This window comes from Haliotis asinina, chromosome 1 (assembly GCF_037392515.1).
Source record: "Haliotis asinina isolate JCU_RB_2024 chromosome 1, JCU_Hal_asi_v2, whole genome shotgun sequence".
Classification (NCBI taxonomy): domain Eukaryota; kingdom Metazoa; phylum Mollusca; class Gastropoda; order Lepetellida; family Haliotidae; genus Haliotis; species Haliotis asinina.
The window spans coordinates 26,020,635-26,048,449 of NC_090280.1; the positions used below are offsets into that span (position 1 = coordinate 26,020,635).

The 27,815-nt window shown below is 41.6% G+C and overlaps 1 protein-coding gene across 1 annotated transcript in view; it reads left to right on the plus strand.

The window, feature by feature from the left end:
- Positions 1-9,174: 9,174 nt before the first annotated feature.
- Positions 9,175-27,815, plus strand: part of LOC137267618 (uncharacterized) — a 52,215-nt gene continuing 33,574 nt past the window's right edge. The window contains exons 1-7 of the mRNA XM_067802130.1: positions 9,175-9,300; positions 9,662-9,738; positions 10,337-10,396; positions 10,923-11,053; positions 12,749-12,926; positions 19,214-19,299; positions 19,572-19,716. Coding sequence (XP_067658231.1) covers positions 9,239-9,300; positions 9,662-9,738; positions 10,337-10,396; positions 10,923-11,053; positions 12,749-12,926; positions 19,214-19,299; positions 19,572-19,716 — 739 coding nt within the window. The 5' untranslated portion in view covers positions 9,175-9,238. The remainder of the gene's footprint in view (positions 9,301-9,661; positions 9,739-10,336; positions 10,397-10,922; positions 11,054-12,748; positions 12,927-19,213; positions 19,300-19,571; positions 19,717-27,815) is intronic.

Here is a 27,815-nt window from a genome sequence, read left to right on the forward strand (position 1 = left end):
CTTGACAATGTTTTGTTTAAACAGGAAACGGAAAAGTGTTACTTTGCAAGTACAAATGATCACAAAGAAAATCTAAACAATGTCAGCTTCCTATATAGTATATGGCGAATGGTTCCGAAGCTGAGAGACTGTTGTGATTACACGATGTCATTTGGAAAGTGGTCAAATACACAATATGTCATATTTGGGATTTCACTTCTCAGTAAAATATGACATATGTTGCATTTGACTACTTTCTAAATGACATCGTGTAATCATAGCTTTCGGCCGTGGGAGCCGTGCCAATTTACATTTATCAAAGTTGTCCGACTTCTATTTCGTGGAAGTCGCGGTGGCTGAGCGGGCTAGGCGGCTGACTTTGTGTGCTGGCGATTAGGTGCCTGGCTGTGAGGGTGCGGGTTCCAAAATATGACATATGTTGAGAGACTGTTGCTGGTCCAGCCAAGGTCTCACCGTGTAGCGGTACTCAACAGTAGTCACACCGGCTACAAGACCAGGGTCACACACGCCGTGGAGGACTCACAATTACAGACCGGACAGCTGAGCTTTACCATCTACAATGTTACTGTATAGGACGCTGCTACGTACTACTGTCAAAGAAGCAATGGAGAGAATGTCACTGGATGTACACAGGTCCTCGTTGTAGCAGGTGAGAAGTGAATGGGGTTAACATGGGGCGTTGAAAAGTTAATAAATGATTGCGCAAAACAAAATGCAACTAAACATATATATTTAAGAACTACAGTTCGCTCTACCAGCATGTATTGTGTAATAAAGTACACTTTTGCCCTGAAGTATTATATTTAAAAGCACGACGACGCTTGTGTCCGAGTGTTTTAACGTTATAACACTTCAGAGCGAAAGTGTGCTTTGTTACACTATACATGCTGGTAGAGCAAACTGTATATCTTTTTTAAGATGCCAGATTTAAAGCGAATGATAATTTTGATTAATTAAAGGCCGAAAACAAACGACGGTGTGCCGGTGACCGATTAAGAATCCTCGCGCAGGGCTAACTGACGCGCTGTTCTTTTGACGTGTTTGCCCCCTACGTTAGACGAACGTTACCTGAGAAACAAATGATAAACAAGTTGGTTTGCGATCGGGTTAAAAACCTTATCTAAATTACTTTATTTACGTCTGTGATTAGCATAAACCAAATGTGGCGATATGAACGTCGCATTTTGACTACCAACTTACGTTTAAGATAAGTACATTCAACTGAGGCTTACTCCACAACCGACATTCCACGACTGCATTTTAGCCAAGTCGAACTATGAGACACTTTACCCGTCGTTAAACATAAACGTATGCCTGCATCAGTGATGCTAGCTGAATGAAGCAAATTGCAAACAAAAAAAACGGGATGCAACGGGGTAGTTTACCATAGAAAGCCGAACGAGGCGAAGACAACTGACATATATCGTGACGTCGGTTACGTTGTGAAGTAATGCAAACAGTGAGATGTTCTGCTGACTGGAACCCTGCCTGCACTGTAACCTGGCGGGACACATCCAGACAGATGGTGATTACAGGACACAGGGAGGCTGCGTTGTCTATGCCAGCTGTAGATGTGTCTGTGTCTGGACGGTACATGTGTCGCGTCAACCATACACATGGGAATGCATCACGTAACCTGACTTCTGTAAGGCCTCCACACATTGCGGAAACATACTTTAGTAGCAGATTATTTTAACATTATATTTGCATGGGACCCGTATTGACTGTTTAAGGTTTTACAAACATCTCTGAACACAGCACTGTCATTAGATTTGCAGTGCAGTGATGTCATAGCATTGTGACGTCATCAAGTTCATGACGTCCTTGCATTGCCAGCGCAATGTGCAAAATCTACTGTCAAAAAGATATCTCCTAAGAGATATGATCTGATCTCAAACAAAGCGATATCGCCTGTAGAACAAAGTTTTGGATGATAAAGTGATATATGTAATTAAATCAGAGGTGTCAAAACCAGCATCTCTCCAATCGGGCAGGTTGTCAACATAAGCATGAAATTTCAGTCCCATTCGCGGTTTGTACACTGTACAGCTCTACAATCCTGCACGTTGTCTAAACTACATTATTTCTTCAGTCCCGATGAGTGTCGGTTTACACATGTTCCGCTGTATCGGTAGATGACGGGAACGCTGTCGTACACTCGGACGCACAATCAGGGGAGGTGGGATTTTTTCCCAACTCAACAGGTTATGCCCAAAGTTATCATGAAAAAGTTTTGCTCGTCATTATTCAAGATCAATTTTTTTTAACGTGTGCAGGAACACCCCACAAATAATGGAACTATCACCTCACCCGAATCCCTAGCCCCGACCTTGTAATTATCAGACTCCTTGTACTTGATTTTTGTGTCAAGGTGATCATTTGAAAATACGTTATTATTTTCCGGTTTCACGGAAAATAAGACCAGATATTAGAAACAAGAAGAATCCCAAGCATACAAAAAGCGACCTTGACCTACATGTTAGGAAAAACACGTGCTCGCAAACAAGAAAGGTGTACAGACGCGACAGCTGAAAAGCCGGTGTATTTACTCAGCCATTCATGACTCAAGTAATACCAAGTTCCTTGTGGGATAGCCCAGTGATTAAAGCGTTCGCTTGTCACGCTGAAGATCCAGTTTCGATTCCAAGCATGGGTCCAATGTGTGAAACCCATCTCTGGTGCCCCCCGCCCATGATATTGCTGGAATAATCCTAAAAGAGGCGTAAAACCAAGTTATTCATTCATCTATGTCACACAAATTACTGGAAACAGGCCGTTTATTACAGAATAAACTATCACTTGAGCAATATGAATGCAGGTCGACCAAATGTTCCACAGGTCGAGCAAAATGCCGTGCGCAGTCGCTTATTATCTGACAAGTCACTACACGTGGTAAATAGTAACCAAACTTTCACATGCATAAACACAAATGCAACATAATATGGATGACAAGCAGTGTTTGGGATTGGGGGACTGAATGTTAAGCTGTTGCTTAGTAGCTACGTTTTCAAGTGGTTCAGCTGGGGGTCACTAATGATAATGATTCATTTATATAGCGCCTAGTATCCATCTACCTAGCTGTTCACTGGACGCTGTAATCAGAATCTGATTATCATTACCATACAAGGCTAACCATCTATTGATCATACATGGCCGGCATCTTGGTATTTGAATAGGCATGGCGTATTGCCTCTTTGGTCGGCATGCTAGAAGTTGAGGAGATGAAGAATGAGGATATTTATCATGGAGGTACAACTTCATTATGCTTTGCTGGACAACGACATTAGAATCTATGTCGAACGTCGCCTATACAGAATAAAGAGGTTATATATCCATAATAACTGTCCTCATTCTTCATGGAGCATTGGTTGTACATAAGCCAGAGAGTTTTTCTTTCAAGTATGTTAATATGTAATATGTAGTATACATGTCACTGACGTTATGTTAACATATGGGGGCGGTATACGTGTCATTGATGTTATGTTAAGGTATGGGGAACGGTACACGTGTCACTGATGTTATGTTAAAGTATGGGGGCGGTATACGTGTCACTGATGTTATGTTAAGGTATGGGGGACTTTATCCGTGTCACTGATGTGATGTTATGTTAAGGTATGGGGGACGGTATACGTGCCACTGATGTTATGTTAAGGTATGGGGGGCGGTGTACGTGTAACTGATGTTATGCTACGATATGGGGGGGCTGTGTACGTGTCATTGATGTTATGTTAAGGTATGGGGCACGGTACACGTGTCACTGATGTTATGTTAAGGTATGGGGGACTTTATGCGTGTCACTGATGTTATGTTAAGGTATGGGGGACGGTATACTTGTCACTGATGTTATGTTAAGGTATGGGAGACGGTATACGATGTTCATGTTGACATTGACACGTTATGTTAAGGTATGGGGAACGGTACACGTGTCACTGATGTTATGTTAAAGTATGGGGGCGGTATACGTGTCACTGATGTTATGTTAAAGTATGGGGGACGGTATACGTGCCACTGATGTTATGTTAAGGTATGGGAGACGGTATACGATGTTCATGTTGACATTGACATGTCGTCATCTCAGTATGTATAAACAATTCAAAACTGCATGGAAGTTAGCTATGTTCCTTTTGGGTATTGAAATACACGTAAAGGAGGGTGTTATCTGCAACGTTTGTCGAAATGTCGCATTGTAGAATAACTGGTGTATTCATTCTTGGCACCCGGTCCAGAAGTAGTGAGCTGACCAGCGTAAAGTCTACCAATACAGTCACACAAGGTTTTGCCATTTTATATTATTATATTATGTGAATTTTTTTCTCTCCCATTGAGAACTGGGCCTGTTTCCACAAACCACTTAGTGATCGTAAGTCACTAAGGTTAAAGAAAGGGAGTTAATATTAACCTTAGTAAAGGTTGCTTTGTGAAAGAAGCCCCTGTGGTATGCTGTAGTTGGTTTCCATACATATTCTGCTGAAACATCGAATGTGCCAATCTTCAAATTAATTTTATTCTATATTTGCTGTTTTGCAATACCTTTTAATGGTAAATAAATGCTTGAGCAAGTAGAGTCTTACATTTTTGTTCCACTCGTCAATACCACCAACAGGGTCTGTGACGCCCAGACATTCCAGCAACAAGTTTCCCGACTACTCATTGGTAAAATAATACAAAGGGATACATATGTGCCTATTGTTAAGTTCCAGCTGTCCATGTGTGAGTGAGTTTTGGTTTACGCCGCTATTAGCAATACCCCAGCAATATCTCGGCGGGGAGCACCAGAAATGGGCTTCACACATTGCGCCCATGTGCGGAATCAGCGTGACGGTCTTAGTAGTGACATATTATATATTATATTAACTATTCTATTACCGCATGTTTGTCGTCGGGCGGGACTATAACTGGATTGTATAGAATGTCATTACCTAACAACTGTTTGATCCAAATACTAGTATCACTCTGTAGATTACCTAGATTTTACTCTGTAAGTAAATCAAGAAGTCGCTCAGAGAGGTCAATACACTGAAGAGACTTCAGAATTCATTCGTGAGGGACAGAGTAGTGAGTGTTTTTGTAGTCAATCCAGCACATGGAGAGGTTGCGGTGATATGCTTTAGCCTCTTCCGAAATCATTTTCTGTACAAGAAGTTGATCCTTGCACCAACAACATCCCTTTCTCGCCCCTTTCTGCTCTCTGTAAATTATATCATTTGAAGAGCAGTAGGATGACACGAGGTGTGTCAAACACCCAGTGAATAATTTGTATTGCGTATTCAAACATGTGATAGGGCGGAAGTTGTGGGATCAATCAAGTCTACTTTCTTGAGGAGAAGTATTGTGCGACCTTTGCAGGAGGAACATCATCTGTGTCCACAAGAGTACTGAAACAGTGACGCAGTGATGTTTAGAGACAGGGAAACCGTTTCCAGTATCGCTTTTGAATGACACCCTGCCCTGGAATTAATTAGATTTGGAATTTTTGATAACTTTCTTCAGGCAATCTGGTGAGATGTATCAGACAAACAACCTGGTTAATTTCTCATGCATTGCATGGCCATAATCACTGACCCATGATGCCGCCAGGTTACAGTCGACCACATCTGTTTCCAGAACCTTTCATTGGCAGCCATGGGAGGCCGTTTATCATGCTCATCAACACCACTTGTCTTGAGTTGCCTGTAAATTTGCTTTTCGTTATTTCTAAAGAGTTATTTTGTTTGATGAATTTGTTTTTCTTTTCCCATTTTCCTTTCTTTCAGTCCAAACCTTTATTTTCGCCTTAAGGGAATCAAGAATTTGGAGAAGTACCTTTTCTTTTGTTGTCGTTATATTTTCTCCAGATTGCCTTTTGCCGTTTTGACATTGGACTCTCTGATGATCTTATTTTAAGGCACAGCTCTATACATGAAATGTTTTTTCGAGTTTCATTAAATTTTACAAGAAACCGATTTTTCTTTGGTCTTTTGTTGTTATTATTAGAGGGTGTGTCTTTAGCAACTGAGTGAACTTCCTCCAAAGTTCGAGAGGCAGCATAGACATAGCAATGTACTTCATGTAACGAACAGTTCGCAGAAAGTTTCAGTTTAGTAAATCAATTTCACTTTGGTGGAAAGAAACGTTTAGTTGTTTTATTAATGACATTGCATATTATTTCAATATGTACATCATGCCCCTTGGACTCACGAATTGTGAGCCTGTTCCGCTGCTGCACGCGATCGATAACACGTCGGGGTGACTAGACCTGGTGCTCTGTGATATCACCTACTACCCGCGATGGACGAATATCTGCACAGAGAAAAACAACCACGAACTGTTTATCGATTCTTATTATCATAACGTGTGTATGCTGGATGGTAAAAAATTCAACCCGTCAGAGCCAGTCTGAAACTCATTGAGTCGGATGGCACACTCATAAGTTGACGAATGGAGACCAACTTATCAAACTGGGCAGACCTTTGCCGAGAACACTGGCGTTCATCACTTAAGATATCATAGCACCTTGAGAAATCGTCACGGACTCGAAACTACCCAGCCTCATTCCGGGTCGCAAACTGTGCTTTCACCTGAATCAGCTGAGCACGACTGACAACCTTAAAGGCGAACACCTTTACATGCTGCTGAGAGCCGTTCAGGTGAAAATGGAAAAGTACAACGACAGCATAACCGAATCATTTTTCGATCGACAGCAAAAGAAATAAACACAAGACAACATCACAGAATTGAAACTATCAGTTTTAGATATAAAATACAATCCCGTTCATATAGAATATCTGCATGTCAAACAACCATGACTCAGTCTTCGAGTCTGGAACGACCATTCAGCTGAGAAATGCGCCAACCTAGCGATCTCCGACCTCAGGGACATGCGCGGCTTCAATGAACCCGGCAACGATGGTAAACTGTACGCCCTTTCGTACTTGATGAACCACCGTCCCAACGTCACGCTTGGCGATCTCAGGGACACCAAGGGATTCGATCTGCACCGGCGAGGAAAACACCTTGTACCTCCTGCACATACAAAACAATGTGTACGAACGAGTGTCCCCAGCCGATTTCAAAGAACCCGAATGGTTGCTAAACGTCACCCTCACAGCATCCTTCCTATTTTTACTGAATGGTAAACAACTGCATCCTTCTCACGTCTTATACACCATGGAGAGAGAATACCGGGTCACACGGGTAACATGTTTGTTCCTGTCAACTCCAATACATCTTTAACGGTCGAGATATTTGATTAACAACAGTGTTTTTTATCAATTCGAATTAAGGCATCAAATTACACACCACGCTCGTGATCAAAGTCTGTCGCGTCAACGCTTCACGATTGCTCTTGACTGGACTGGCCAAAGGCTGGGACAACAGACACCAGCGCCGACGTTGCCTGATCGTTGTACGCATTCTCGACGGGTTTCGTGGTTTGACCACAGGATCCATTCAGATCTGGACTATTCACTTGCACGAAGATCTCAACTTGGTCGGTCTCAAATACATTAATCAACAATTGACGGAAAGTCAATGAGTATAATCGTGTCAACCCAAAATCAAACCCCCAACATCGCGTTCTCAATCTCGGGGACACGCGCGGACGTTATGAACCTTATGCGTATCGCACTTACAAAATCTCGTTATGGGTGAGGATGGTTATGACATCAAACTAGAAAATAATGGGTTTCTCCTGAAGATTTTTTTCTTCAGCTCTAGAAAAGCTGGAGTACGTCACACCATTACCAGACCAAACAGGTAATATGAAAATCAATCGATGTGAATAGGTAGAGGATTTCACGATGCCCCAAACTCCTTGATTTTTGTGATACAGGGTTCTACACTTATTGTCGAAGTCTTTTTGGAGATTCCCCTGCTGTAGAGGTCGGAATTCTGTACGGGTTAAAAGTACGCTGGTATGATCGCCATCAACACAAAGGTTGTCGAATTATTGTACAAGATACAGTCCCCTCCACCAGCCTTATAGGGGTGATGGTGTTACTGAAACCCGACATTCAACTCTGCCGCATTTTCTTGTTACCCGAACACTTGTACCTCGTCAGTTAAAAGTACACTCATCGACGATTGACAGCAGGTCAATTAATATTATTTCGTAAACTATATATAACACGAAGGATCAAGATCATATCAGTTGGGACATACATTACTCGGATGTCAACATTATCAGACTGGCCCATGAACTACCGTCTTCTGACAAAAGATTCTGGGGAGTAACAACAACTCGTGAATCAACACATGCTGTCCATGACTAAGTCAAACTTGTCAAACTTAACCTGACTCGGGTCCATGACAAAGTCAAACTTGTCAAATTAAATCTGACCTGGGTCCATGCAAAGGACGAGCAAGCATCGCTCACCCCGAGGAGGTTGACCTGCATGAATGTAAACCACTAAAAAGGTTTGCGTAACATGAATATCATTAGTGTCGTTGTGTCATGTTCATACAGTGGATGATAAACAAAACGCGATCAGGAGGAAGTGAAAATATGTTCTTGTAAGCACTGTAAATTTACTTTTAAATACTCATTTCTGGATTTGTGAAATTGTCTTCAGTGTTAGCAAGACATGGCAGATTTGTTAACAGAATATACACTAACAGAAACGTTAACCTCCTTCCTTATTGACGGCGGTACCTATCTTCAGTTGACGTTGTTGTGTGTACGCCCATTGTCTATCGGTGGACCCAGTCTGTCTGTTGCCCTGAATAAGTCTGATGCCCGTGAGAGGGGGGCATGTCGACCCCGATCTGCACGATCCCAATGGCGCGTTCTCTTTTCTCTTTTAGCTGTTAACCATATTTCTCGTACTTGTGTATCATATCATGCATTCCAGTTTGTCGTTATACCCTGCAGAATCATTCTACACGTGAAATGGATGCAAGCATTTGAATATTGCTACGTTTTTGCGACTGATATTATAAGTTATGACATCGTGTCGAGGCAAATACGGGGCTTTATCCGTTCCACGTTAAGTTATATTGCCCTCGGCTGCGGCTTGGGGAGGTCTGACGTTTTTATAACATTTTGATAGCAAAACAGTGACGCTGGAGGAACATAATTTTTAAACCGCTATAAGTTAAACCTATTGAGACTATATTCTCTGTCGTAGTAAATATTCTCATTGTGTGTAGACTATTCAGGCCATCCATCGCAATTTCCTAAAAATATCCCAGTATTGCATACACAACGAAGCGATTTGACCAGTTGACGACGTTCCGCTACTGATGATAATCAGGGCCACTAATGACGCGACTACTACGCCATGCTGGATCGTTGAGGCTGTGCGCGGTGTATATGGAGCGTCCGTAAGTATTCAGGATGTAACTGGTGAATTGACATATCAGACGTAACCTTTTAATGTTGCTACCAGTAAAACTATTTGTGAATGATACACCATGTGCTGGGCACACACCACTTGTAAATACAGACGGTTCGTTCTATATACAAAATAATGGTTGATATATAATGTAGCGAATATTAGGTGCATTATTAGAATTCATGAACGATCTTCAGAGAAGGTAAGGGAGAGGTAGGAGGGTGGGGGGAAGGCTAAACCTGACTTACGTGGTAATTCAATTAAACAATAACCTTCCTGTTGCTGTGTCAGTCAATATGATTTTTCAAAAAAAAAAAAAAATATTTTTGTTGGTTTTTATGTCCCCCAAGATCACCGGCAATGGATACCGAGAGCAAGTGTGAGAGGCCAGGCCAGGCCCATGTGAGGAGAATGTTACATTTGTCAAGTAGGTACACCACGAAATTAAGCTTTCCCAAAACATTGCACACCATAACTATGGGCACGAACCGCACATTTCTTCACGCGTCAAAGTCCATGGTATTCAAAGACTTGGTAGTGGCACACGAAAAAAACATATTTCTATATTTTCTGTTTATTTAATTTTAATTTTGATGCCGGCTATGACCTGTAATACCCTTTAACTCAGTTTTGAAGCTGAGCAGTTGAAGACTTATAATATTCAGGAACATGTCGAATAAAGGAAAAATGAACTACATGTACCATGTTCTCGCATCGATAAACCGTGTTCAGTCATAATAAGTGTACAGTTGTATGTTGCGAAATAGGATATCCATTAAATATAATAATTGTGTCCATGAGTAAATCTTAAAACCACAACAATATTTTGCAGTGACCGTCATTTTCCCCATATATATTTGCCATCGACATGAAAATAGTCTTGTTAAGCGATGACAAACTGTTTTGAAGCATACGGCTTTCAAGAGTGTGTATAATATGAAATATGACTTTGCAAGTATTGTGCATCAAGAACCTTGACAGTATTATCTGGTATCTTTGCTTGGGTTGTTTTCGTTTTGCTGCAGTTTGGATGTTGTTGCTGCTCTTCGTGTTGACATCATCTACAGATACCCAAGTTACAGAAAGTATGTTGTAACGTATGCAAGTCGGATGTATTGCATGGAATATCGTTTAAAAGCATCAATCTCGTGAAATATATTACAAATTTCCACATACGGTTATTCACGAAACCAAAGATGCGCCAGAAAATCGCCTTTTGCAATATTCTGCCTCATTATACAAGATTAGTTACACGTGTGTATTTTTAGTCAATTGTGTTAAATTGTATATATCCTGCTTCGTATATCTGTAGTTTCGGTGCACTGTTTTATTTTGATTATCCTATGACAAATTAATGACGTGCCACTATTCATCTTTAATAATCGTTTAATATCACGCACAGCAGGTTATGTATTGAATGTATGACAGGTGTAGTTATTCCAGATAGACATTTGTAAACAGCAATCGCTCTTTCACTCACAGTAACTCAGAGTTATGTCAGTCGAAGGCCTCCCACGGCCGACGCCGCCATATTCAAAAACACAAACTGATCTAAGATAAGGTAATTCGTGCGGAGCGGACATAATTTACCCATACAACTTGTATTTGCAGAAGTAACGGTGTCAAAATGCATCGGTGAAGATGCTGCTTTTTGGTGGAATTATACAGTCCCTCCATTCCATGCTATTCAGTGCTATTTTGGAAGGACAGAAATAGCGACACTTGAAGAATCTCATTCACAGGTAATGAAATGTTCCATTTGTGGCAGACATGATACCTTGGGTTGGAAGATACTCATCATGTACCACTAATCATTTAGGTTTTTTTGTGTTTGTTGCCCATATTTGTTCACTTCATTCATAATGGACACACTGTTAAAGTAAATTGGGGCTTTGACACGATGAAAAAAGTCGATAGAGCCCTAAAGTCCATTGTTCGCCACAATAAATCGTTAGAAATAAGTGGGACAATCTACTACATAATTTGCGGTGCAGAGTTGAGTCCATGGGCAGGCCAGAACTTACGATTCTTGTTCGAATCCCGGTTCGCAACTATTACGTTTCTTGTTTGTCAGTAATCACCACGAGACTACAAACGTGAGAAACCTAGTATATGTATCAGGCACACCGTGATACATGCGTGACTGGAGTAATCTTCAAGCACGCGCGTTGGATTATTTACTTTGATATCAAATACAATATGCCACATGTGCACGAAACTGGATTTACATATGAATCTTTGAGAACTTACGTGCAGGCCATAATGCTTCTTAGGGTCTGGGTTCAAAGCCCGAATAGGACTTAACCACATAATTTACTAGTGTATTGACAATGGCAGTTCAGTGTGTCCGACATGGAATGAGTAAGGCACGAACGCAGAGGACGTTATTTGATGCCATTCACATGTAGCATATGGGTACAGTATCAGTTCGCTTAATCCAGTACAGAAGCTCTTGAATTTATAGAAATGCTTGGAGCACCAGTTACATTCTATTAAAAGAAAAGTAGGTGACATTCCACGAGCCAGTGCCTTTGCATATGCGAAAAGTAACATATATCCTTACTAATAGGCATTAATTTTCCAAAGGAACGGAATAAATTGTCTTTTTTTCCCTTAATTTCTCTTTATCTTCTGTTTCCTCCTCGGCTTCATCATCCATCATTCGCATTTTTATCAATTTTGCAAATTCAACATCCGATACTTTTAAATGGTATTTATCTTACCTCACACATAAATTTCCCTTTCTGGTTGGCTAAGCGCTCTCCTATTATTTTCAATGTACCCCACTTACAAGCGAGGTACATGGGAATGGACCCCCCTGCCAATGGCAACTCATTGGGTACTTCATGGTAGTACTTCTCTATCTCGAATAACATTGAATCACACATGATACACGGAATTTACCGATGTTGTGCGACTGAAAATTCAATTTTTTTCTAGTTACGTACGAAAAATCTAGCGATGGTTCCGAAATTATTGGCTTCGTATTCCAATAAATAATTTTTTTTTTTTGTTAAACGTTCAAATGTAACCCCTGTGAATATTACGAAGGGGAAATACACCGCAGCGATTGTACTAAGACAGTACCTGCGGGAAAAACCAGCCTGATGCAAGACTCGAATCGTTCGATTCACACAGGTTGGCTGAGGTGCACGGGCCGACATTCATGCTTCAAACAGTTCAAAATTAACGTTGAAGTGTTCGGTAAGACAAATATGTTGTTGGCTCTTTAGGACCCATTGATTGATGTACCCTTCATGTGTGTGTATGTTCCCTGAGCCAGTGAGTTATCAATAGTGTGAAACGGTTGGATCAGGTAGAAAAAGTATCTATTTGTAATTCTCAGAAGCAGTTAGTAGCAAAGTCAGTTCAAGTCCTTCATCCTGTGGCAAATTCTGGTGTATTCACTTGGTGAAACTTTTTTTATCTCTCTGTAGAACTTCCTCAAAATCATCAACAGCTACAAACATCGTTTTCATCTGCTGTTAGAGAAAAACAGAATTGGATTCAATCTCACAAATGTGACTAAAAACGACGAGGGGGATTACACGTGTAAGCTGACCTTGAAAAGCACCTATATCCTCGTGGAGCAGAAAGGAACGTTAAACGTTCAAGGTAAATTAGATAAACACAAAGTTATGTTGAGAACTGATTAAGTGAATTAACAGAGTATAAAGTCACCGAATCTGACTACTTGAACCATACATCTGGTCACGTAGACGTGTTGTCCTGCCATCACACCAACAAAATCAACACAAAACCATCAAAAACAGACAACAAAAAACAACAAACGCAAACAAAATCTAACAGCTGCTCAAGTCAAGAGGAACTCTGTTCACTCACTCGAACCTGTCCTCATACGACCAGTGTGTGGTCGTGCATTATTTTCTTACTTTGTATTGGTTTTTGGTTATATCAAAAGACATTCTTGAATTATTTTGTCTTAAATACATGGAGAAGATGTTCTGCAGCACGCAAATGGAACAATAACCTATCTTTATTACTTTTGTCTAAACGTCAGTGCAAAAGACATTGCTGACATTTAACTTTGCTCACTTAAAATCAGGATCTAAAGAAAGGTTTAAATCGTGATTTTATGTGAGCACAGATATTATTAGTTACCATGTGTTCGCGAGTTTCCTATGGAGATTTATCCTGTGCCCGAGTTAAATATCAAACGAGAACGAAGTTGTTAAGTGATGGCATGGGTTTCTGGAGAGTATTGACTCCAACGGGAACGTTGCAACACCATATCGCGTCGTTATGTAGTGTTTGTTTACAAGACAAACAAGGGAGATAACTCTTGACGATATATTGTTACCAGAGACGCGCGTCTTCCAGTTTGGCATAGACCGGTTCCGACACTGCTGAGCAAGTCGAGATAAATTTTCTTGTTAAGTTATCGTCACATATTAAGGTAACCGTCTCCATCAAACGTTCAGTTTAGTTTATGCATGTGTTTGAATATATCTGAACAGAACGTTTAAGATGGGTGTAGTTAATCAGGATTTTACATAATGCATGATTCCTGCATATTTGACACAACAATTTTTTCTGAAAGACTCTCAAAATATTATCATACGAGTTAAGCTTGACGCAAGTTTTGTGAGTGAACTTCAGAATTCAGTTCAGTAAAGCCAGTAAAACATTGTTCGATAAGCAATGATAGTTTCCGCTTTCTTGCAGACTTCTTTAAACAGACTTGTATCATTCACAGAAAGTATGGGAGCACTGAGTGGCTAAAATGTAGATATGCTGCAATATAGTAAAGATACCAGTCGATTGCATTTGAGTATGCCATTCACGATGCTTTGAAAACCAATAGCAGCCGAGTATATCATTCACTATATGTTTTGTTCAGTTAAGAATGGCAGGTCCATATATGACATGATCCATAGATCATGTTAAGAGGTCGTATATGACCTCTTACTACATCCATAGATCATGTTTCATAGATCGTCATGAGAAGGTAATTATATACACATTTACAGCGCACGAAACTACAAAGTAATCAACACAAACAGAAGTCACTTTTGATTTGAGGGGGTTGTAAATGTACCGTGAATCTGTAAATAACAAAAGGCACCACTTTAAGCACTGTTTGATATATGTGCAATTTGTGCTGAAATACATTGAACTGTTTTTGAGTTAAGCTCCGGAAATAATTATTATTTCATATGACGATAGGTGCAACGTGATCTGTAGCAGACATGGAGGCCACAATATTAAGTACCTTCACATGTTATGTGAAACATGATCGGAAATTGAAGTAGCTAAGGTAGCTAATGGATTCTTGCAAAATTAGAAATAATGTGGTCATCTGTTTATTTGTAAATCATAATGCTGATATTATTTAACTTTACTTTTACACACAAATATTCTAATACCAATGGTGACTTTTACACACGAATATTCTAATAAAAATGGTGACAGCTGCTTTTGTAATAATCTGTCTTGATTTGAAGTTTTGATACGACTTGTATATTTGAAGGACCTTTTAAATGTCGATAGCATGTATTAAAGAGATAGAATTGTTGGAAGACGTCTGATAAATGATTTGTAAATATGATTTGTATTTGTAACAGGTAGTTAAATTGAACAGGTGAGAGTGGCTGTATCTTCACATGGGGTTGAAGTTTTGTAAAATTATTGTCCTTCTGTAGGGGTACGTAAGTCCCCGAACTTTCGTTGCAATTTGTAAGTTTTAGCTACAATCACCAGCTGCTAAAGGGATGCTGTAAGTTTGGCTTGCACGAAGAAAATGTACACTAAGTCCCCATGGTCCCCAGTATGGGGATCTCCAAACAGTAGGTGGTGGTACTCAGCATGTTCCTATATTGTACTGTCAAATGTTTGTAAAATATCTTAGAGAGAGGTGCTAGTTTTTATTTCTCTACCCTGTGATATACTACAAATGACGCTGGTTTCAGTGTCCTTCCTTCGTGTATTTATCATAGATTTATAACTGTTTTGTGGTCACGAGATGGCAGAAATACTGCTGCTGTGATTATAAACTAATTCACTCAGGTATACAGTTGAGACATTGAGCATTACTTTTAATATTTCACCCAGACTACTTCAAATTCACGTTTCTAACACATTTTCATTCAATGCATTGTTATCAACCGTGTACAAATATACAACTGGCTCACATGGTTCACATATAACTACACAGAATCTACTCCTTAAGTTACTATTAAAATCATTTTCAAATGTAATTTTCATATGCCTGTATACAGTTTTCCTGGGTGTCTACATACCGAATATTGGATCACACAGGTCATAGTTATTAGTGTTTTTGAATCTGTGGTTATTAATGACACTGAGACGTACTATTATGAACCACACCTTATTATGTAGTCTGTCTCAGACACCGAGCCATATTATTTTCCTTAGTGCTTAGCTCTCCCTGCACTGGGGCTGAAATGGGTTTATCAAAAGTATATATATACTTCCCAATAAACGTTTAGACTCACTAATGTAAATATAGCGACTTACTTCGGGCAACTGTTCGTAACGTTGAAAAGATTATTGTTATGAGTTCAATGAATGATTTAACTCAGTAAAAAGTTGCGAATTCCTAACAATATAATTATATTAGTGAGTTAGTGAGTGAATATTTAACGTCACATCGGCGATATTGCAGCCCTATCGTAAAAAGAACGATTAATTATAAAAATACAAATGAATTAATAGCACATACATTGTAAAAACCTGTCAACGAAAGCCAGTAAAACTAACTAGAATATCACAGGGTAGAATGTAAAACTAGTGATTAGACCTAAAACAATGCATCTATAAAGGACAATACAATATAAAAATGAGCTATAGTTTGCCAACAACTGACGGTAGATCACCATACTAAGGACTTACAGTACATTTGCTTCCTGCATGGACCCTAGCTGGATTTACATCATCCCTTCAGCTGTTAGCAATTTAGACGATACTAGCCATACAGTAAAAGAAGACTTATTCTACGATTAAAACCTGAAACATGTTTTGGGACTTAAGTACCCTCTCAGGAGGACAATCATTTTACAGTACTTCAACCCCCTTTGAGGGTACAGCCACTAATGATTTAAATTACTAATTTAATCTTCCAATCATAAAATATTTATCAATTTACAATTCATTTAACAAATCTAATTACTTTGAAAATAAAATTATTAAACGAGGACTAATATTGCTAAAAAGATCCTTCATAGTTCGTGAAATAAAATACTGATCTCTTGTGATGGAATACTCAACACAGTCAAGCAGGATAAGCTTGACTGTGATTCTTTTATCACAAGGGATACTAAACGGAGGATCCTCACCTTTAAGCAAATATTTATGTGTATATCTCGTATGGCCAATACGACATCGTTGTAAAATAACCTGTTCAAATCTGGACTGACAGCCAAAGTAGGTGTAACCAATATACAGTTTTATTTCAAGTAATTTATTTATACCTACTTGGGTGTCCCACTTCTTCTGCATCAGAACACAGATGTAAGTTCTAATGCTAGCTTTGTAATCAGAGTATGGAATAAAAACTGGTGTCACAGATTTGTTGAGTGCTGCCTTAGCAGCAAGATCGTCCACTGTGTTACCAGAAATGCCTACGTGGCTTGGTAACCAACAGAAGACGATGTCGTATTGGCCAGTAGCACGATTATTACTATACAATTAAAAATTTTCAATTACAAGTGGATGTTTGCAAGAAATATTTTTAATAGCCTGAAGGCAAGAAAGAGAGTCTGTAAAGATTGCATGCTGTTTATGTTTAGGGTGTCTTTAAATATGTTTAAGAGCCGTAAACATGGCGTTAGGTTCAGCTATAAAAATAGAGCTGTAATCCGGTAATCTACAAGATATTGTTCTGGATCCAATGACAGTGGCACAAGCCACTGCACCACCGTCCTTGGACCCATCTGTAAATAAAGATTTTAATTGATAATATTCTTGTAAGTCATTATTTTCTGATCTTTTAAATGTAGTTAATGTTAGGTCAACTTGTGGCCTTGGTGGTGGACAGAATCAAGTATGTTTAGGTTGCTTTGGCAGGCTCCACCATACGATGGAACCATAATCAACTTTAGATCGCACGAGTGATCTATGTAAGTGAAGGAGAGCAGTCTGATCCCCTCCCCATTTGGAATTAGAAACAACCTTTAATAAATCGAGTGCTTTCAAGCATTTGGCTTTTAGGGATTTATTATGCGGTAACCAAGGTCAAATGTGAATCGAAAATAAGTCCCAAGAACTTAGCCTCCTTGACAACTTTGAGAGGGGTGCCGCTTAGACATAGTTCTGGGTCTTTATGGGGTTTATATTAACGGCAGAAGTGTATGCAACATGTGCTTTAGTTCCCGTGATGGGCAATATTCAATACGTTGGAACAAATGTTGCAGTTTCATATGAACAGGTTAATAAACAGCGATTTAATTCCAACTTATAAGTAAAACTGAGAATATTAATGAAAATGATGGTTCCAAGGATGGTGACGCTGTGGCTTCTGCCACTGTCAATGGATCCAGAACAATATCTTCTAGACTACCAGATAATAGTTCTATTTTTACTGCTGAAGCTAACGCCATAATAACAGCTCTTAAATATATATGAAAGACACCCTAAACGTAAACAATATATGATCTATTCAGATTCTCTTTCTTGTCTTCAGGCTATTAAAAATTTATCATGTAAACATCCACTTTAAATTGAAATTATTGAATTGTATAATGATCTTGCTACCGGCCAATACGACATCGTCTTCTGTTGGTTACCCAGCCACGTAGGCATTTCTGGTAACGCAACGGCCGATCTTGCTGCCAAGGCAGCACTCAACAAATCTGTGACACCACTTCTGATTCCATACAGTGATTTTAAAGCTAATATTAGATCTTATATCCGTGATCTGATGCAGAAGAAGTGGGACACTCAGGTAGGCATCAACAAATTACATAAATTAAAAACCCTATATTGGTTATTCCTACTTGAGTTGTCAGTCTAGATTTGAAGAGGTAATCGTGCGCCGATGTCGTATTGGCCATACTAGATATACTCATTCATACCTGTTGAAAGGTGAGGATCCTCCGTTTTGCATCTCTTGTGATGAGAGAACCACGGTCAAGCATATCCTGCTTGACTGTGTTGAATTCTCCATAATGGATAAATATTACAATGTAAAAACAATTAAGGACCTTTTTAACACCGTAAGTTCTCATTTAATTCTTGGATTTTAAAAGAAATTGATTTCATCATTGAATTTTGATTGTTATGTTCTGTAGAGAGCTGCATTTTAATTCATGGTCGTTTAGATTAGTAACTTGAATTGTTAGTGGCTGTACCCTCAAAGGGGGTTGAAGTACCGTAAAATTATTGTCCTCCTGAGAGGGTCGTAAGTCGTTTAGACGTCCACCGTTCTTAATCGTAGCATATGTGTATTTTTAATTTTTGGCTAGATGTGACTAAATTGCTAACAGCTGAAGAAATGATGTAAATCCAACTAGGGTCCATGTAGGTAGCAAAGGTACTGTAAGTCCCCATGGTCCCTAGTATGGTGATCTACCTTCAGTTGTTGGCAATCTATAGCCTGTTTTTATATTGTATTGTCTGAATAGTCACATTAGTTTTAACTTTCCACGCTAGTTTTAATTGAAACTGTGATATGCTAATGGTTTTACTGTCCTTCGTTGACAGATTTTACGACATGCATACATTTCATTTAAATGTTCTCGTCACGATATGGCTGAGATATTGCCGATGTCACGTAAAATATTAAGTCACTCACTCAAGTACCTAATACTATTCAAACACTATGCCTTGGGTTTGGCCTTGGATGCAAACAGATTTCTATGATTTAACACAGGTATGGTTGTGTTTGCAAATGAAGATAAGCTATGTGAAATTATTTATTGCAGAGATTATCCATGGAAACCTCAATATAATTTGTGACCACAACATTTGTACATGTGGGAATCCAAACAGCAGTGGTGTGTATAGTTGGGTAAGTATCACGTATTGCACAGTTTCAACCCTGGACCTTTGTCAGTGGCTATTGTTTCAACAGTACCTTAGAAATATTGTTATAACATTGAAATCGCTTGATTCGACGTTGTCATTTCAAACCACCACCACACAGCTTGTAGAGTGGCCTTCACACGGGAAACGGATCGTACAGAAACGTCGCTATTGTGAATATAAAGATGTTAACCATCCATACAGGTTTTTTTTACTTCTAGAGGTTGAAATGTTTTTCATTGTTTTAAACCATTCCAGGTTTTCCATGATGGAGGGGGCAGAAGAGAGACATTAAACACGAACCGATCGGAATTGAACGTGACTGGCATAGCAAAGAATCGATGGTTTCACTGTGTGCGCCATTCCGACTGTCAAAGGTCTGGATGCCCCCATTTCACGTCAGGTGAGTCCTCAGAATTCGTAAGGAATTACTTTTGGTATTCATATTTTGGACAAACAACGATATTAAACTTCATTGTCTCTAAATGCTCAAGTACCTAATAGTATTCAAATACTATGCCTTGGGTTTGGCCTTGGATGCAAAAAAGAGAATGTTTTGATTTGATGGTTGCACAGGAAATGAGCACATTGTGAGAAGATCGTTGTCCTGGAAAGCGGCATGTTTAGCAGATCAAAGCATCGTATAAACAGATCTGCTGACTGGGTTGCACGTCTGCACCAGACTTACTGAACAGACTGGGGCCCTTCCTCGACACGATATATACTCAAAGATGAGAAACTCTAACTGAACATTGCGGCAACAATGTAGTAGCCTCGGGATGAAAGTGGCATGATTTTTTGCGTCCACGGATTTCAGTTGTCCTAAAAGCAGTTTGTGAGCTTTTTGATCATTGCAATATTACTATACTTACAGTTTGACCTTGAAAGTGAGCAGGAAGCACTTAGGTACCCCCTGGTCACAATGAAGTCCTATCGGACGAGCCGTTCGCCGATTCGGGATCCTTCTCTGCACAGGGGACTTCCTCCAGCATCTCCCCCTCACCTTCTCTGGACAGAAGAAGGAGGAAAAAGAAATCAAAATGGAGTAGGTCGGACAAAGCTTCTCTAACCACTAGGGTGCTGGACTCAGTGAAGACACTCGTCTCGAGCCTTCTAGACCAGCGAGGTTCCCCTCCCCCATACAGGAATCTTCCCATTCACCACGAAGGGTGGTACGGATGGCCTCCCCCATCAGACAGCCTACCCCGAGGTGGATATGTATAACCCTCCCCTCATTCGCATCCTTCCAGAGGCTAAGGACGCTACTCCTCCAACTACAAGAGATCCGGTAGCTCACCTGGCGGCTGTGGCGGAATTTTCAGGGGCACCGCTGGTGGAACTTGAGGACCACCCGTCTGCCACCAAGAGGGCTAGGGTGGTTTCCTTTTGTGGCGAGGATTCCCTCTGTTCCCCTCGGAAGGCCCTCCCAACCCATTGTCTCCTCTCAGTAAGCGGGAATTGACTTAAATCGGAGGTGGCCGCAGCGGGACCTGGTCATCTCCTTCCTCCATTAGTCCTTATGGTCAGACAACGTAACAACATCCTCTTGGCTAACTAGCCAATCCCACTAGAACCCCCCACCCCCCACGTTGGACCAGGGCATCAGTCGGGTTGCTTCCGGGCAGGTACCTCAGAAGGTTTCCGATGCACACTTGTCACACCTTGACAAAGAGGCTCGGTCTATCTTAGGTTCTGCCAATTACTTAGCTCACGCCTGTCAGGCCATTTCAACTTTTGCCAGGGAAGCAGGCATGGAAGACGGTGCATAGCTCCTGTATCGTGCATTCGGATCCATGGCCGGAGGCATAGCCCAAATCTGCTTGTCTGCCGGACGTATTTCGGCAGGCATCACTAATTTCCGACGTGAGGGGTTCTTAGGAAGAACGAATCTCCCGGCAGAGATCAGAGATTCTCTCCGCCACGCCTCCCCCTCTGCGGGAACTCTCTTTGCGGGCGAGATTCCAGAGGCCCTTCATTCGAGGCATGAGTATCAGCAACAGGAGTTGACTAACAGACTCGCCTCGGCCGGAGGGAGAGGTCGTTCACAGCCACAGGTGTGGTCCAACCGAACCCTCAAAAGACGGAGTCTACTCCCAAAAAACGGACAGGACAAGTGTCCTTTCGGAAGGGGTGAGGGAAGGAAGGCCGCAGGTGTTCCATCCTTTCCTCCACTCCCGGAAGAAACTCGGTGGGCCCAAGCACAACTAACGGGTGGCTCCTGCCAGTCCTCCCCCATCCGATTGTAGATCCTTCCATAGGGCATGTAGGGGGTCATCTCTCGAAATATATACCAATCTGGGTTCAGCTCGGACTGGGCAAGTTCGTATGTCAGATTCTAGAGTCTCGCTTCCACATCCCTGTCTCCTCCCCTCCACCTCTCATCTGCCATCCAGTCGAATGGCTCCCCGATCCGGACAGGTTCGAGTTGGAACAGGTGGAAACTCTCATGATATGCTGATTCATGATATGAAGGAGTTCAAGTCTTCCTGCCTCGTACAGGCGCCATATTTTCGACTCTTGACACTCGGATCAGTCATGCGGTCGCTGGAGCCCTCGGACTACATGACATCACTCGACCGCCAGGATACGTACCTGCACATCCCGATCTATACACCCGATCGCAGGTACCTCGGTTTCATCCTGGGAGGTCGCCACTTTCAATGGAAGGTACTTCCGTTCAGGATTTCCTCCGCCTCATGGCTGTTCACGTGAGTAACTCAACCCATTATCCACTTCCTTCATGAACACGGGGTCCTGTTTGTGATGTATCTTGACGATGGGTTCGATCACGACCATTCGCCGGCCGTTCTGTAAGCACAACGAGACTTTGTAATTCTTCTGCTCCGGCGGTTAGGATGGCTTGTAAACCTGGACTAGTCGGACCTAGTACCAACAAAATCTCTACAGTTTCTTGGGGCCATCCTAGACACAGCTTGCTTCAGAGCCTTCGAGCCATGCGAGCGAATGATGAGACTCCAGTCTCTGATGACCCAGGCTCTGAACAGACCTCTGTCCTTCCATCAGTGACAGAAGCTACTGTGTTTTCTGACGTCCGCACAAGACCTAACAATCAGGGGGCGACTCGTCCTCCGACCTCTCCAGGTCTTCTCCACTTCCTCAAATGGTGGAACCGAGACAGGAATGTGTTTGGGGGTGTCCCCCTCTGTCCTCCAACCCCGTCACTCAATCTCTTTGTGGACGCCTCCACTCAAGGTGGGGAGCACACATGGGAACGGAACAAACATCAGGGGTATGGAGTCCCTCCCTCCGGTCTCGACACATAAACCTCCTGGAATTGGATGCAGCATGGCTAGCAATCCTCCACTGGAGGGAAGCCCTCAGGGAGCAAGTGGTACTGGTTCACACGGTGGGGGCCTGGGCAATCAACAGCCAGGGCTTGACCAGAGCGGATCCACTTCTCCAGTTGACACTACAACTGTTTGAGTTGTCAGACAGCTTGCGGTTGAACATCCCTCCATGGAGTGGCAACGGCACCCTCAGACCTTCCAAACGCTGTGCCTTCAGTTCGGCAGGCCACTGGTGGACCTGTTTGCCACCAAACTCAACCACCAACTGCCCACGTACGTGTCCCCTGTACCAGGCCCAGAGGCCTGTCCTCTGTCCTTAGACTGGGAAGGGATGAACGCCTACGCTTTAACTCCCCCAGCGATACTACAATGGGTATTAACCAAACCTAGAATCTCAAACTTCTGCTAGTAGCCCCCAAGTGACCGGCTCGGGCTTGGTACATACCCCTCCACAGACTTTGCAGTCAGGAGCCCATACAGATACCTCTCCGGAGGGATCTTCTCCTAAGTAAGCCAAGCGGACAGATACACGAGAACCCTCAGGTATTAAATCTGTACGCTTGGCTAGTATACAAAATAGTCTGAGGAGGAGTGGGTACTCCAACCGGGTAGCCATAGCAGGCTCACAGAGGGGACAACTAGGAAATTGTATGATTTCCAGTGGGAAGCGTTTGTTTCCTTTTGCGAGGGTCGGGGGTTTTGTGCTGACTCTGCTTCCCTTCTCCAGATAGCGGACTATCTGCTCCACCTACATACCACAAGAGGCCTGAAGGCCTCTTCTTCAACACCAACATGGAGGGCATCATGTCCGTCATCTGGAAACGGTCCCCAGGGTTGGATGTGTCGGTACTCAAGGAGTTCAGGCAGGCAGATGGCAGACACAAACCCAGGGCCCCCGAGTGGGACCTGAGCATTGACAGTCACGACGGCCTTTCTGGTAGCTATGGCTTCAGCCGCTAGGATCAGCAAGATCCACACACTTCATGCGGACCTATTGAGGTTCTTACTGGCGGATGGTAGCTCAGTTATTCTAGGGCTCGATCCCACTTTTCGTGTGTAAAAATCAAGAGGTGGACGAACTCAGTCGCACTTTCACATTCCCTCTTTGACTCCACTGGTGGACCCCAATGACGATGGAGTGCTTGCATTGTGTCCGGTCAGTGCGCTGCGGGTATACACAGACCGCACACGCACCCTGAGACGGGGCCGACGCAGGTTGTTTCTTCCTCGTTCCCAACAGAGCACGAGGGAAATTGGCAAAAGGGCACTGGGAGTCTACCTCCGCTCAGCGGTGATAGAAGCCTTGTAGGCTGCTGACCTCCCAGCACCTGCGAAAGTCAACCCACATACAATCAGGACGGCATTGGCTACCTTGGCATACCACAGCCATATTGCTGTGACAGACATCCTCGCCGGTGTTTCTGGAATGGGGATTTGGCGGGAGTGTCCCGGTTAGGACCACAGGTCTTGGCACAGCAGAGAACTTCGGGGTCACTGTTCGTCAGGAGACGAAACAGGAGACGAAACACACTAAGACCTATGTAAGGTCTCTTAGTGGTACAGAGCTTTATGAGATTCTTTGTTAATAAACGTCCGAATCTTTCCTCATTCTCGGTTATCCTTTCGGTTGGTTTTTAAGTTCCTCCTAAGTGGTTCTTCCCAATACGGGCTCCTCACCACAGATGGGGTGAACTACAGGGGTGAAGGGAACGAGTTGTTCTTCCGTACCGACCTTCAGTCTCCCTCATCAGAACCACTTACACTACTACAGGTTGAGAGACGATCTGGGTCTTAACTCCCACTAGCCCTCCTCCTACTGTAGGATTCTGGGCAATTGTTGGCTTTCAACTATGATAAGTATGTAAAAAATTGGACATTTTTTATTAAATGTTAGTTTTTATACTTGCCTTGTTGAAAGCCAACAAGTCTGTCGCCGCCAGGGAATGACGTGTCAAGGAGTCACGTGTCCTGTGGGGGTCGCGACCCAGCTAAGTACAGGGTTGTCTCTCTTCTCTGTGGTATAAGTAGAGAGATTGAGCGCATCGGAGAGCGCTGGGGCACTTGTTGGCTTTGGACAAGGTAAGTATAAAAAATAATATTTAATCAAAATTGTCCAATTTTAAAATGTAATTTTCACATGCCTGTATATAGTTTTCCTGGGTGTCTACATAGCGAATATTGGATCACACAGGTCATATTTATTAGTGTTTTTCAAATCAGTGGTTATTAGTGACACTTAGACGTAATATTATGAGGCCTTTTATGTAGTCTGTCTCAGACACCGAACCACATTATTTTCCCTACTGCTTAGCCCTCCCTGCAATGCTGAAGCCCTAAAAGAAGCAAGTCTAGATTTTCCCTCAGGTGACACTAAAGCTACTTTTCAATTGTAATGAGTTTATCAAAAGTATACTTCACTACTGTAAATATAGCGACTTCGGGCAACTGTTGTTATCTAAATATTGCAAACTATTCCATACTATTTACTAGGTACAGTTTACACATGAATTGACGTATTGTAAAACAAATTCGAAACGTTGAAAAGATTATTGTTATGAGTTCAGTGAATGATAAAACTCAGTGAAAATTAGCGATTTCCTAACAATATAATTATCTCAAATAGTGGGCGTTATAAGTGATGGGAAGAATATATTCAGGGACTATGCGCTACTCTACTTCTTATGATGTTGCTGGGGTTATATTTTGAGTTGATATTCTCTGATAGATCAATAATGACGTACGTTGGAATAAGATTAGCTATTGAAAGATCCGCTAGTCGTATATGGCAGTGGCAATGTTGTTTATAACAGCCGTTGTAAACTACATTCCAAGAAATGGTAATGAAAGGACTTGATTGTAGCTGTTGTTATGTTTTCGACTGAGCTCTATTATGTGGTGGAGTGGTGGAGTAAGTGAGCATTGTTTAATGCCGATTTTAGCAATATTTTCAACAATATCACTGCTGGTGTTACCAGATATGGCCTTCACAAACTGTACCCATGTGGGGAATCGAACCCGGGTCTTCAGCCGTTAGGTTACGCCGCCGCCCCTTGCCAGTACGACCACTTCAGTGAAAGTAATGGTATTATCCTGTGTGATCTAAACTGTCACAGTGTCACACTCCTAGACGCAGTAAAACAACGGTATTTCATAAATGTTGTGTCCGCAAAGGCATAGGAGCAAAGGCAACTTATATAGGTCACATATTAACCAGATATTGATACAAACACACTTGAAAAGGTCAGTAATAGCATGCTTTGTTCGCAACTATGATACATCTTACCACTCAACTCGACGAAGTGTAGTCGGACATATATGACAAAGGCAGACAATGAGCACATTATCCGAGTTGGACCTTCGTTTGAAAGATATTAGCTCCCCAGGAGTTGGTGTATCTCCCAGGAGAGTGAAAATATATAGCTCACCTATCACTAATGCCCTGCTTGTGTCTGTGGGTGTATCATTCCCATTTCTTCCTACAACTCCCACCTAAACCACCACTGGAAGGAAAACGGTTTATATAATGTCCATTATGAAATGAGGACTGCGAGGCGACTCTGGTCTGTTGATGATAAGCCTAGGGAACGTAGTTCTACAACATATTGCCAGTGTAAAACTGCTAAGAGCGAGTTCAGACGTTTACAGAGGATCGCCAAAAGAAAACATACAAAGTGGTGCGAACTGAATTAGCACAATCCTGTGAAGCAAATATTAACCTTTTTTTACAAAACTGTGAAAAAATAAAACGTCGGAATTGATCGTGTGACTAAGCTCTACCTCAGGCTCTGGCAGTGGCTACCTCTGGCAATGACTACCTCTGGCAGAGACTACCTCTGGCAATGACTACCTCTGGCAGAGACTACCTCTGGCATATGTAAAATATGGGGCAGCTAAGCTGACCTGGCGCTGCGCTAAGACTCTTAAAGTGTTATCGATCATTTCAAAACTCACATAGCGAAAGACTAAAGACTGTCAAGGATTATAAGGATAACCAAACTAAATCTGACAGAACAATTGTACACAGCTATATATCCTGGAGAAATCTCCTTACAAATACGCAATCTGTGTAAGAATAAAAGCCCAGGTCCAGATAACATATGTAATGAACATTTGGTGTTTGCAATTAATAGCCTTCTTGAAAAACTATAAGGACTATAAACTTGGAATGGTAATCTCTATATATAAAGGCAAAAAAAGAAATATCAGATAAAAAACTGTAGAGGCATTCATGTATGGGGAAATCAGCTGAAAAAGTAATATTACGTAGATAGAATGGTATACATTGTTCATGTTTCTCCAGACAATTCGGATTTCAGAAAGAATATGGAGCTGTTATGTCTGCATTTACTTTACATAAATGTATTAATTACGCAGATTTCATTGACAAAGAAAATGTATTGGATGGTAATTGGCATGCTGGTGTCTTTGTAAAACTAGATGACCTAGGCATAAAGGGGAGGCTGTAGAATCTTAAATATCAAAGTTGCAACAATAGATCTGCGCATATAACATACTGTGGTGAAATGTCACATAGTTATCCTCTTGAGCAAGGTGTAGGACAAGGACGGGTGCTGTCCTCGTGGCTCTTTCTTGTCTATGCCAATGATCTGATTCGTGCACTTGTTGAACAAGAACTCGTTGATGATACTACACGAATCAGTGCCACACCTAAAGGGCTACAAGTTACCCTTGACACTGTTACAGAGTATGCACATGATATTAACGTGCAATGATACCAAAAGTCACGCTCTGGAATTTAGAAGGCTGATTTCCCAACAAAACCCCGCCAAGTTCCATTTGTACAAAGTTCCCAAACATCCTATAGCGTTACGTATGGGGGAGTAGTTCTGAACTCAGAACTAACCTCTACAACGATGGTAATGCGATGTTACCAAAGCGCAAGATGCACAGACAGCTCGTTCAAATCTGTAGGAATAAATAGCTATGATCTCCAACGCATTATATGTGTTAATATATGGCACCGAAAGATTCATTTGCGTAGCTTCTAGGCATGTGAGTTAGCGGTATACGCGCTATAAATGCCGTTAAGTTAGAGAATAAACAAAGGCATTTTGCAAGAGTCACTCAAGGCTTAGACCACCAATCATCAACTGACTCATTGGATGAAAATGAGATGCTTGCACTATTTTGGGGTACTCCTCAAACATTACCAGGAATTGTCATACCACTTGGG